General features: G+C 38.4%; 3 protein-coding genes across 3 annotated transcripts; 1 reads left to right on the top strand and 2 right to left on the bottom strand.

The window, feature by feature from the left end:
• Positions 1-457: 457 nt before the first annotated feature.
• On the bottom strand, positions 458-3574 carry LOC145239214 (transmembrane protein 169-like). Its single transcript, XM_080102502.1, has 4 exons — positions 3322-3574; positions 2832-2996; positions 2421-2655; positions 458-1552 (listed from the first exon to the last, which is right to left on the bottom strand). Exons 1-4 carry the CDS (start codon positions 3515-3517, stop codon positions 1273-1275), a joined length of 876 nt encoding a protein of 291 aa, XP_079958628.1. The 5' UTR covers positions 3518-3574; the 3' UTR covers positions 458-1272.
• A 3660-nt stretch (positions 3575-7234) lies between these two features.
• Positions 7235-9840, bottom strand: LOC145239213 (sec1 family domain-containing protein 1-like). The gene has a single exon (XM_080102501.1). The coding sequence runs from the start codon at positions 9588-9590 to the stop codon at positions 7674-7676; it is 1917 nt and encodes a 638-aa protein (XP_079958627.1). The 5' UTR covers positions 9591-9840; the 3' UTR covers positions 7235-7673.
• Positions 9841-10245: 405 nt separating this feature from the next.
• On the top strand, positions 10246-12522 carry LOC145239216 (peroxiredoxin-1-like). The gene is made up of 2 exons (XM_080102504.1): positions 10246-10315; positions 11484-12522. The coding sequence occupies exon 2, from the start codon at positions 11532-11534 to the stop codon at positions 12123-12125; it is 594 nt and encodes a 197-aa protein (XP_079958630.1). The 5' UTR covers positions 10246-10315; positions 11484-11531; the 3' UTR covers positions 12126-12522.
• The last annotated feature ends 1 nt before the right edge of the window (position 12523 follows it).

The following is a 12523-nucleotide window of genomic DNA, read 5'->3' as shown; positions in this document are numbered from 1 at the left end:
ACATCGTGCTGACGCAACAAAATTCCACAATTTCTTAAATTCCGTATACTTGTTCTAATTTTAAAAAATCGTCGGCCCGCGGGCGTCATCACTTGGTAAAAATGGGCCCCCATTAAAAAAGTTTGGACACCCCTGTCTTACACAATTTTAAACAGAATTCCATTAAGAACTACAGGAGCTTAAATTGACTATTTGACCAACTATTGTGTCACTGAAACATCAGTAAATTTGTGCTGAGCTTGCAAAAATGTTTTTTCATCTCTTCAGTAAAACTAAGAAATACTGCCCTAAATAACTTTAAACCCAAAGGTATTTGTTGGGAAAATAATAATAGTATAGGCTTGTAAATTGATCTGTTTCTTATACTACCTTTTAATATTCAGTTTTTGTAGCTTTAATCTTAAGCATCAAGAAATGTCAAATGTTTACAAAACAACAAAATTAATCTACACAGAAATTGCCTTTTACTTTTATTAGGTATGTAACCATTTTAATAACTGCATACTTCAAATGTATTCAAACCGGTTACTAAAAACTAATTGTCATTTTTTGGGAAAGCAGACTACAAACAGTTCTGTAAGGTCAAGAACGAGTTAGTGGAAAAGGCCACATGGAAAACTGAGGTTTACACACAATTTTTCCAATTGACATACAGTGTGAACAGTTATACATTATTTTGCTTTTATGTTAACCACCATTAGTACTATGGCAAAAGGAAGATTTGATATTTGTAGGCTGATGCAACAAGTGAAAAAAACACTCCTAGTACTTAAAATACAAACACAAGCTTGGTAAAAAAGGCGTGATATATAGGGCATAAAAAAGTATTCACAAATGTAATGGCAGCAAGAGACAGCTCAATAGTACCACAAAACAAAGTGACACAGGTCATACACAAATGAAATAAAGATAGGAATATGATAGACTTAAAAACAAAATGCATTTTAATTTATTGTACACATACAAAAAAGGTAACACTGCTTTTGAGTCGACAGGAGCAGATGTGCACAAAACAAACCAAGGTTGAAAAAGGCAATCATGGTTCACATCACATTATTTGTATCATATACTTGAGATTGGGTGATAAACATGTTATACATTGAGAATTTGTTAAAAATTAGCTAATAATATTTCTCTATGATTTAAAAAATTAGTCATTGGTATAAAACAATAGCTCAATGGGCCTGGTGTACTGTGATTAATATAGAACAAGATACAAGGGACAACTTTGAACTTGATTGGTACAAAACAAAAGTGCACTCGCAGAAAACACTACATCATGCTTTCTTGGGTTGATCTAGTGTTATCAGCTGGCAGAGACCTGGCATTATGTACAGATACTTGGTGCTGGTAGCTTCGTTCTGTGTGTTGATTGTGCTCATCTCCAATTCTGGAAAAGTCCGGCGAGTCTTGAAAAACTGGGCTTTCTGATTCAGTCAATGTGACAACAGTATATGGTGAGCAGAACTCAAGTGAGAGCTTACTACAGAGCCACCCATAAAATCCCTTTTCAAAACTGACCACTTCTGCTTTCCAATCATCAAAACACCAGCTACAAAAAGAACATTTGTTTGGCTCAATTGTACATTTAAAACAAAACTTTTTCTGTTACACATGAAAAAATGAAAACAGTGCAAATAACAGTTCATAAAAAGAACAAAAAAATGTACTGTTGTTATTTACTTGATAAGGCAACCTTTTGTGTGATAATTCTTGACAAAATATGTACAGTACAGAGTACTTTAAAGATAGTGTTGTTAATAATGTCTGCAATCAGACTTGACACTTTTGAAAGCAAGACAACCAGGATAATGAGTGATGACTAATTTCATAAATCATGTTGTCAGCTAATTGGAGCAATTAGGTGATTACTACGAAAAAGCATGTGGGAGTCTTAAAGGACTCATGCTTTCAATCTCATATAATCAGTGCCAACAACCAACCTACAGACAACTGATAAATAATTATTTATTATATTTATTTATTATTATAATCTGCTAAAGCAAAACTTTTTATAAAGAGCAACTCGAATAACCACAAATCATTTTTGCAATGAAAAGTTAAACAAATAACATGTGGAAATATTATATACTTATTTTTCTTTGTTTACCACTGTTCATTCGAAGATACACTGGTGTTTAAACCATAATGCACAATAAAACTTCACTACAGTTTAACAAGGTATATTTTGAAAACATTCTATGCATTTAACAATGGTTACAGTGGCAAAATATTAGATTGCTCCCCATACACTCTGACGTTTTAGTCTTTTATCTGTTAATCAGAGATTCTAACTAGTTTGCTAAACAGGCATGCCACCATTTGATACAATATGAATTTACTTTTGGTTGCATCCAATAGTTTTTAGAGGGGGAGAAAAATAACAGATCTTGTTGTCAAAAAGTATACAGAAAACATACCTGATCTGGATAAAAGCAGCATAGATGGCGATGGGAATAGTAAAAACAAATATGAGAATGGGAAAAAGTAGCACAAGAAGGGGACAGAGTGTTATGCGGTGACATATTGTTCTCTCTTCATAAAAGTGATTGAAAATATTGTGCCATGTAAGAGTTCCAAAGTAAAATGATATCAACAGAGATCCAATCAGAACAAATGGAAAGCAGATTAATCCTAAGATAATCACATGAGGACCTGAAACAAACACAAACTAATCAAATTTTGTTGTTGCTGTAAATATTTTGTGGGAATGTAAATGTTTTACCTCACATTAAATACATTTTTTTATTTAAGGAATCTGTTTTCCATTCCTAAATGTTGATGTAAACATCTAGTTCTTCAAGGTGTACTATGTTATTAGTTAAAGTGACCTGAGTTACAACAGCTTTTGGCAGGTTCATCATTGGTATGATAACTTGCATGTCTTGCAGGTGTGGAGTTTGATGATGTCAACCTTTCACGTGACATGGTCATCTGCATTATTTCATGATCTGTGAGATCTAGTTCCACGTCAACCGATTGCCCTCGCTTTTTCCCTGATCGAAATATATTTGGTTAGTTTTATGTTCCAGCAACACCACCACAATAGAAAATGGAAATTAAGTACGACTATGTTTTTAAAAAACAAAATTGCCAGCAATGTAGAAAAAAACGTAGACATTATATTAAGTAAGGTTAGGATAAAAAAAAAACTAACTGTACACCAAAACTGGTCAGGTGTCTAGCTTTCCATACAAACAAGCAATGTTATTAATTTACACTTTTTGTTAGGTTTGTTATATGGGGCTAACACTGTACACATGTTTGTTGTGGCTAACATCTTAATTTACCATTGAGCTCACACATATCTACAACTACAACCTCTGGTGATTGTTCCGGTCATTGTCACATGTCTAGTGTTTGTTCCAGTTCCTGCTTTTCGCCACGTGCTTGTCCAGTCCCTCCATTGACCCTCATTGACTGCTATAACTTCACTTTCATTTGCCTCTGCTTGAATATCTCCATTTGGTGAATCTTCATGCTCAGGCGCATCATAATTTTCTCTATGAGCAGGCATTGCTGCTTTTCCAATATTAGAAACTTGGCTTAGAAAGAAATTTGTGTAAAACAAGCGTACTATAGTTTTTTATGTTTCTCTACTTTTAACAACTGTTCAATACTTCATTACATTTCAATAAACCCTGCCGTGCACACGCCTTCGCTCGAAACAACTGTCCTTTTTTATGCAAACAGTCACCACGTCACACAAAAGTTGATCGCTTAGCCCACCTGTTGTTTCTAATTCCCACTATCTATTTCCTCAGCCTCACGGAACAATACAATGCAGTGCAGGGAATCAAACATCAGCGCGGCACGATGGGCGGACCATCAGTGGAACACGGAGCTGGAGGAACTTCCTCCCAGACTGCGTTAGTTTCTCCCCGAACCTGCAACACCTGCAGGCCTTACCCTGCCAAGAAAAGCATGGGTGAGGCTAAACCGCCTACGAACTGGCGTTGGACGCTTCCACTCAACTATGCACAAATGGGGTTTGGAACCCAGTGCAGAATGTGAATGTGGCGCAGAGGACCAAACCGTAGACCATATCATCTCATCCTGCCCCATATATCAGGCTCCAAATGGGGTGCGCGGTCTGGCGGAGATAGATGAAGAAACAGTGACATGGCTACTGGAGGTTTGCCCCGAAATATAGCATGAGAGACCCCCAAGTCCAGGGTGGTAAAAGGATAGACCCTCGGCCCTGGGCTTGGCAAAAAGTAGAGAAACATCTCACCGTAAACGAAGAAGACGGAACAATACTATCTTTCAGATCTCGAAATGGTCCTACATGCACAGAAATCATATTGTTCTGTCAGGGCACTTTTTATGGTGGGGACTGGGGGGTGGGGGGTCACTACGAGCTGCTGTTGTCTTGAAAGAAAGCTAACAAAACAAGGCATTAGCCAAAAACAAGCCAAGAGCCGAAAGATGACTGACATATTAAAGCAAACCTAAGAAGAATCATTTACCGGTATTCACAGAAAAGTACGCCAGCACAATGCAGTTCACCTCGAAAAATGGTACGAAACAAAAATCGAATCCGTTGATGGTGTGTGGGGGTATTAACCACATCATTCTGGTCTTCATCCTCGCAAGCTAGTCATTTTCGTGTAGTTTTTAATTGCGCTGCAAAACACAAGGGCGTTTCCTTTGTTTTTCCTCACAGATCTCGTAAACGTAAAGAGCTTTATTGTGTGTTTTTTACTCGATTTGGGAAAGAGCGGTACGCTTTGGTGGCGATATAGAATTAAAGTTACCGCTAAGGACAGGGATGCATTGCGATTTTTGTGGTGACCTGGTGGGGTTTTGACAAATGAACCAACAGCGCATAAAATAACTGTGAATTTTAATTTCCCTGGACAACGTGGCTCAGCAACAACCAAAATTTTCCTGTGAAATTTCCTGAAGAGGTGAGGCTAAAGGTAGTGAGAAACAAAAGCTTTGGTATTGACGTCACAGAGAGATGTCCTAGCTGGAATTAACGTGTATAATATGCATTTGGATTTAAGGGTAATCTTCTTGCAACGGCGAAGACTACGACTCTCTAGGATTTGTTGCTCCATACACGCTGGTAGTCAAACTTTTACTCCAAGGTCTGCACAAACGTGATATCGGCTGTGATGACTCTGATGAGTGTATTTTGAAATCGGAAGCAACAATGTGGAGTGAATGGCTTTAGCGCTTACCGAAGCTTCAAATCAACCTGTGTCTCCTTGTTGTTTTAAGCCCGATGATTTCGGCGACGTGCGAAGTTGGAAGCTACACCAATTTGCAGATGCTTCTTCCTTGGCCTAAGGAGCTGTGTGTTATCTAAGGATGGCCGGTCGACGTTGTTTCGCGTGCATGTTTGTTATGACTTTTTTGTTGTCATGTTTCGAAGCATTTTGGTGCCGAGTTTTTTGCGTCAGAATAGAGCTTCCTTTCAAAGACCTCATTGAAATGTCACATAATCAAGCTGAAGTCTATTGTTGTCGACCCCGTTCTTCAAATTGGTGGTCGATTGGAAAAGGCTTTCGTTTTGTACCATGCCAAACATAATGTTATTTTACTGACTTGGTTATCTAAAGACACTATCGTCTTGTAGGACTAATTGGGTGCAAGCATTTTGCAGTGAAAAATGCTGACTGTAAAGGCTAAAACCTAGGACTGGGTTGAGGTTTTGTAAAAAATTACAATAAAACTAATTTAAAAACGTAGTTCCTGACCTTTAATTCAGTTTCTAAAGGCTGCGTTAGTGCCCTTTTCTTTCTTTATCGGAATTAAGCAAATTTTTTTGACTTGAGTTCACGTTAAAATCTCTAGCCCACCTCAAACTAAAGTCTATGTGAAACACAATCCTAAAAGACCGACATATAAAGAGCACTGGCCAATTTGCCACTGATTGCTTTAACCGCTCGCTCTTGTTTTCAATATCCAATCTAAACAAATTGAATAGTCGTTTCATTTCCCCTAAAATTGGCACTGATATAACATAAACTACAGTTTTACTGTTTAGTAGTAGCAAACACCTTCTAAATATCCCAGAAAAAATTATGATGGAATTAAAAATGCGTTTGCACAACAGGTAATTCCCTTCTTTGGATTTGCTCGGTCAACTTTTTTCACCTTCATTTGGTGAGAGCTTGCTAAACGCCCAAATCTAAACCGGCGCACAGGCAAACCCTCTTGTGACGTAACAATCCCAGGCTATTGTTAATGCGGTACTGATCGTAAAAAGGTGCTTATTCTCAGCAAATCAAGCATTTCCCGTCGAAAAGTTGCTGGGTTATTAGAAGTGTAAAGTAAAAATGCATGTTTTTTTATTTGATTTAACCTACTTGCATTACGTTCATTAAAATTTGTTTATGGGGGATTCCGCAAAGTTTGACGAAACACCGTGAGGGTTCCGTGTAGGGATGTGCCAAAACTGCAAATGTTCTGTTTGGTCGAGCACCGAGTATCTCACGTTAATGCTCGGTGCATTAGATGACGTCACAAAAATTTCCCATTTTACGCTAGTTTTAGCTCAGCAAGGTCTCCAGCGGTGTATTAAGCTGTACAAGCCCATGAAGTACGCGTTTTTCCACCATCTAATACATTTGAAAAAAAAATTTCGTTTTTGTTCATAGACACCCTTTCAAACGCTACTTACGTGTGTTAGCAGGGCCTGAATATGTAAATTTAATGCTCGGATCAGTTCGTGCAACTGCTCGGCCGAGCATGAAAAACAGCGATGCTCGGTACCGAGCGGTCACGTCTAAAACTGCGGGCCCACTTGACCCTATATCTAGTGCTTGGCCCGCCTCTCGCAGGGAAAAACCGCGGGCCTACTATAACGAGTGCTTGTCGCGGCTCTCGCAAGGAAAAACCGCGGGCCTACTATATCCAGTGCTTGTCGCGTCTCTCGCAGGGAAAAACCGCGGGCCTACTATATCCAGTGCTTGTCGCGTCTCTCGCAATTATAAAAACTGTGGGCTCGCAGTTTTTTCTATTGCACGGGGCGTGCCAAGTGGGCCCGCAGTTTTAGACGTGACCCGGTACCGAGTACTCGGGTTCTGGCTCGGCTCGGCCCATCCCTAGTTTCGTGCCACTAAAAAGGTTGAAGAGCACTGTCCTAGAAAGAACCCCCATAGCCAATGCCCAATACCACCTAGAATTTTTAACCTACGCATTGCATGACACATGTCATAATGCTGTGGCCTGAAACTCAAATTTCGAAATGGCGGAAATGTTTAGGCAGAAAACACAACAGGGGAAGAATTAACATTTAATGTTTATTGCTGTTTCTTACAACTCACCACAACCACAACAAAATTTAAAATGCCTGTCAGTATCCACTATCTTTTAACACACATAAATATATGCTTACGTTTATGTACAAACGAACATTCAGAAGGCAACAATTTTGGAAGAAATTTATGATGCCTTTTTTAACAAACGTTTTTTTGTTGAACAGTTCATAAAAAAGAGGCAAAGTTGCACCATTGGAGAAATCTTTGAAAGGTCACAAAAAGCAAAAGTTCTGGGAGAACTCACAACACAAACTCAGGAACATTACATCAGAACTGCTGATCTTCAAATAATGATAGTTTTGGGTAAGTTGAGAAACTACCATTTTAATAACTTGTAGCATTTTGTCTTAAGCCTATGCTACAGTATAATACCCCAAAAAATCTTAAGAACTGCTGTTGGAGTTATTCAAGTTCTTTTCCCAACAAGGAAAGTTGCCTTAAAAATTGTGAAGCATTTGCAAGCTCACTGCAGCCATAGGAAATTCTTTTTCCAGTTTTACTTTTGCTGTATTCCATTAGATTGTGGTATTCAATATAGTTTCCTCCACCAACTACAAACACTACAGCATCAGAGTATGGTAGTTTTGTCCTTCCAGCCCCTGAATCAACAGATCGTAAGATTTTGGGGTCAAAATAGCGATACTTTTCAGTTTCAGAACTATTTTTAAGCTCCATAAGTGAGTCTAAAATTTTCGTAACAGGAAGGTTATGTTTTTTGATCACAAGGTTTTTCACTCCTTCCATAACAAATTGGGAACCAGTGCTCATGAGGTGTGAGAACATATTAACAGTTTTTGTTCCTCCTCCTCTGTATTGCTGCTGTGAACTTGTGGAGGGCATGCTGTATTGTCTCCAGCGCTTTATATATTTAATAGGAGACATGTCACAACCAGCTCCTTCAAGTGCTTGGGTAAATTGGTCCAAGTTTGTTTCATTTGTGGCCTGGCACAAAAAGTAAATCAGAAACATCCTCATTTTATCTTCTGGAGTTCCCCCAACAGGATCATTGATCAGGTCCAACAAAGCCTTTTCCGATGCAGATTTGTTCATAATCTTCTCTTCCATTTCAAAGTATTCATCCAGTTTCCTTTCCTTAATACTGCCAAGAACGGCTGTGGCAATGGTTGTGTGCATGTCAATTAACCTCTTTTTTTCTAGCAGTTCTGGAAGTGAACTCATTGCAGATGTAAGCTTTGCAGTGTTATCTGATATATCAACAGGACCAGAGTCAGTGTCAGACAAGCCCATTGCAGATTTTAACCTTTGAACCTCTTCTTCGTGGCCCTTATACTCTTCAATTTCCTCCTGGACAGCTTGAGCGACTTCAGGAAAAGGATTACCTTTGTATTGCTGCCAGAATTTGTCATTCTGACCCAAACTAAAAACTTGAGTCTTTTTGCGACTCTGACTTGTTGACGCTGCTCCAGATTCTTCCACTATGGTCACACTATTCAAATTAAAATCCATTACATCATGGACTAGGGACTGGTAGGTCCATGTGTGGTGCAGAGGGGTTGCAAGATCAACATTTCTGTCAAGAATGAGCAAGAGAGGACGTTGGAATGTGGAAAACTGTTGACCATGATCCCCAACAGAACCAGGCATTGAACTAAAAAAGCTGTTTCTTGCATCTCTTAAATTATCTCGAAATCGCTTGTCAAGTTTTTCTGCAACCATTTCAGCAGCATTTCCTGGAGGACACCTAATAATTGGCATAGCTCCCATACTGACAAATACACAGTACAAGCTATCCACCATGGAGTCAATGATAGACATCATTTCATAGTCTTTAAGATCAGATTTGTTTAGATTGTGATATGAGGATAGCCTGTCACCTTTGCCTTTTATCACAAACAGGTCCTTTTCAAGGGTGACAAAATTAATGTATTGATCAAAAATCTTTATCATTTGAGTGTCAGCATCGCTTTGTAATGCAGCTGTTGCAACATCTTCCAATTTGGTCCTAGAGATAGCTGATATGAAGTTAAAATGGTAGTTGTCATACAGTTTGTCTTTCATGTCTTGGCAAATCCTTGATATGTTTTCATCATTTGGAACCACAAAATATACTGCAGTGACATCTGATATTGCATCCCGAGCACTTTCTAGGGGCAAATACAATGTAATACCCAAATCTCGAAGTTCAGCAACAGAGAGTAATGGAGAAATAATGTCCTGTCCATGTTGGTCATATATAAGTACCTTCCACTCTGGTTCTATGGCAGATTTTTTGGTGGCAACTTTGCCTAAGTTTAGCATACACTTCAAAGCAGCAATTTGCCTATCCCTTATCGTAGAGGACATGTTGCTGCCACGCATGCAAAACACTTATTGTTTCAATCTGTAGTAGTTATAAACAAATTTACTGTCTTACTCGTACCCGGAACAAAAAATATGAAAGCAAAATACCCAATAGGCCCGCGTCGTTTATGTACAAGTCGTCAAATGGACCTGGTACGGTTTATCACGTACACTCTTCAAACAGGTATATAAATGTTTTTTAGCATAAGATATAGTTTATGAACGAACAGTATACTCCACTCGCTAACTTTCGCTCGTTTTTTCGTTCTTGTATGAATCGCGGTTTGACTGACTTTTAGTTATGCATGACTGCCCAAATGATGTGGCGTTGGCGAAGAAACACCATGGTCTATTTTTTTTCGACAATCATCGCCAACTACTGAAAAAGTGGTGTCTAAATTGGTGACATCCGACGTTTTTTTAGCATGTGCATTTCCCATCAACAACATTGTTACAACAAACATCACATGAGCTTGAACTATGCATCTTCCACACAAACATGAACCAAATAGGCATGCAAACCTACTAAAACAAACAAAATGATACACTCTGACTGTAGATAACTACCGACAAAAACCTGCTCTGACAAAAACGTAGTTATTTACCAAAAACATTTTTATTATGGTCACGTGATACTTAGGGAAAGTACCGGGAAAAAATCCTGATTGAAAATAGACACGTCATGTTTTGTATTGTGTCTCACGACTCACGTGATGCGGTGATCTCGAACGTTCTTTAAAGAGGTGAAAACTGAAAAGAAACACTTTTTAGTTTTTTCGATGTATTTTCTGTTTGCGTTCACAAGATCAATAGACACAATAACCGGAAAACAAGGAAGTTTTTAAATTTACTTGAATGAATCGAATGATTAATGCTTGATTTTTTTAAAATGACAATTTAGAGTTTACTGTATGATAATAATTTGAAAAAAGCATCTGCACATTGCACTTAGAGCACACCGGATGCTCTAAAACACGCAATCAATGCAAACTTTAACAGGCAATGTACTTTTTAACCATGGAATTCACAGAGTCTATTCTACTAAAATGTGCAATCAATGCAATGACTGGAACTGGATCTATTCCAATCACTAAATGCAATCCAAAATAATAAGGTTAATTACCATATTTTGAGTAAATTAAGTATTGTATAGAAGATTGTTGCATTTGTTGGCAACTCGGGATAGATTGTGTTTGCATAAACCATGGTCATTGCACAGTACATTGCTAGCCATAGTTTGCATAGATTGTAACTTTTAGCCCATAGCACAGTGTGCGTCTAAAATATACAGGATTGCTTGGTGCATTATTATCACCGCTTGACGCACTAGTTACAATACTTGGTGCACATTTATATCACTTGGTGCACCTTAATATCGCTTGGTACACCTAAACATCGCTTAGTACCCTTTTGTATCGCTTTGTACACCCTAATATCGCTTGGTGCACCTTTATGTCACTTGGGGCACATTTTATCGTCAGGTAAATGCACCTGGCATTATACCGATGCACCAAGCAGTATAAAGTTGTGTCAAGTGGAATAAAGTTGCACCAAGCGATGTAAAAATGCACCAAAGGGAATAAAGGTGCATCAAACGAAATAAAGGTGAACAAAGGGATGTAAGGTACACCAAGCGATGTAAGGGTGAACCTTGCCATATAGACATGCGCAGAGCGATATAAAGGTGCACGAAGCCATATAAGTGTGAACCAAGGGATATTTGAGTGAAATTTAGGGGAATCAAGCAATCCTGTATATATGTTTTAGATTCACCTTATGGTACACACATTTTTCGTCCTTTATCAACTTAAAACAGATGAAAAAATAAATTTAAAAAGGGAGTAAAAAAGAGAAATTTAGACACAGGATTATTTTAGCAATATTTCTTTACAAAAATCATTTTATCTGCAGATTATCCAGGTTTGCATTAAGCTTTTTTGCCCCCCAAAAATTGCCAAGATGTCAGCTGGTAAAGCCTGTATCCAAAGTCCTGCACCACAGTTTACTGCAACAGCTGTGGTTAACGGTGACTTTCAGGAAGTCAGTTTAAACAGCTATCGGGGAAAGTATGTGGTCCTTTTCTTCTATCCATTGGATTTTACATTTGTATGTCCTACGGAGATCATAGCATTTAGTGACAGATCTGATGAATTTCGTGAAATTGGCTGTGAGCTTTTGGCATGTTCAACAGATTCCCATTTTAGTCACCATGCTTGGACCAATATACCAAGAAAGAAGGGTGGCCTTGGAAATATGAAGATTCCATTAATAGCGGATAAAAATTTGCAAATCTCCAAAGATTATGGTGTTCTTAAAGAAGATGAAGGCATAGCATTCAGAGGGTTGTTTATAATTGATGGCAAAGGAATTCTTCGCCAGATCACAATCAACGACTTGCCTGTCGGAAGATCTGTGGATGAAACTCTGCGACTTGTCAAAGCTTTCCAATTCACTGATGAGTATGGAGAGGTTTGCCCTGCTGGCTGGAAGCCTGGTGATGATACAATCAAGCCAGGTTTACAGGAGAGCCAAAAGTATTTCAGCAAGCAGTAACTAATGCTATCACCTTGCCACCTATTGTGTTTTGCAGTGTGTGTTGCACAAGAATTAGCTGTGAACATGTTAGAAAATTCAGCAGCAGTTACCTTTATTAAGCCACCATTTTTGTATTATCTTCCTTTGTTGTAGTGTTCCAAATTTGTCGCTGTAGGTGTCAACATTTGAGTTGTGTCAAGCTTCATTTGTGTTTGTACCTAAATTTGGACTGTGGTGTTTGTATCTGAAATTTGGCAAATGTCAAAATGGCTATTTTACTGTTTGTGTGCTAAATTGAGGTTGTGGTTTACCTGTTTTGTAGAGAACACCAGTATGACTTTCTTATGTTAACTGGTTTGTGTTGTACACCCTTGCTTTACACAGTAGTGTCATTCATTGTGTTACTAACTTGAGAT

The sequence above is a fragment of the Phallusia mammillata genome, chromosome 7 (assembly GCF_965637545.1).
Source record: "Phallusia mammillata chromosome 7, kaPhaMamm4.hap1.1, whole genome shotgun sequence".
NCBI classification, from domain to species: Eukaryota; Metazoa; Chordata; class Ascidiacea; order Phlebobranchia; family Ascidiidae; genus Phallusia; species Phallusia mammillata.
The sequence above is the reverse complement of the archived record's forward strand: the minus strand, read 5'-3'. Positions and strand labels throughout refer to the sequence as shown.

Coding starts and splice junctions, on each gene's coding strand:
- LOC145239216 (XM_080102504.1), top strand. CDS start 11,532: ATGTCAGCTGGTAAAGCCTGTATCCAAAGTCCTGCACCACAGTTTACT.
- LOC145239214 (XM_080102502.1), bottom strand. CDS start 3,517: ATGCCTGCTCATAGAGAAAATTATGATGCGCCTGAGCATGAAGATTCA. Junction 2,997..3,321: donor GACCGGAACAATCACCAGAG/GTTGTAGTTGTA, acceptor TATTTCGATCAG/GGAAAAAGCGAGGGCAATCG. Junction 1,553..2,420: donor GCTGCTTTTATCCAGATCAG/GTATGTTTTCTG, acceptor TTCTTTTTGTAG/CTGGTGTTTTGATGATTGGA.
- LOC145239213 (XM_080102501.1), bottom strand. CDS start 9,590: ATGCGTGGCAGCAACATGTCCTCTACGATAAGGGATAGGCAAATTGCT.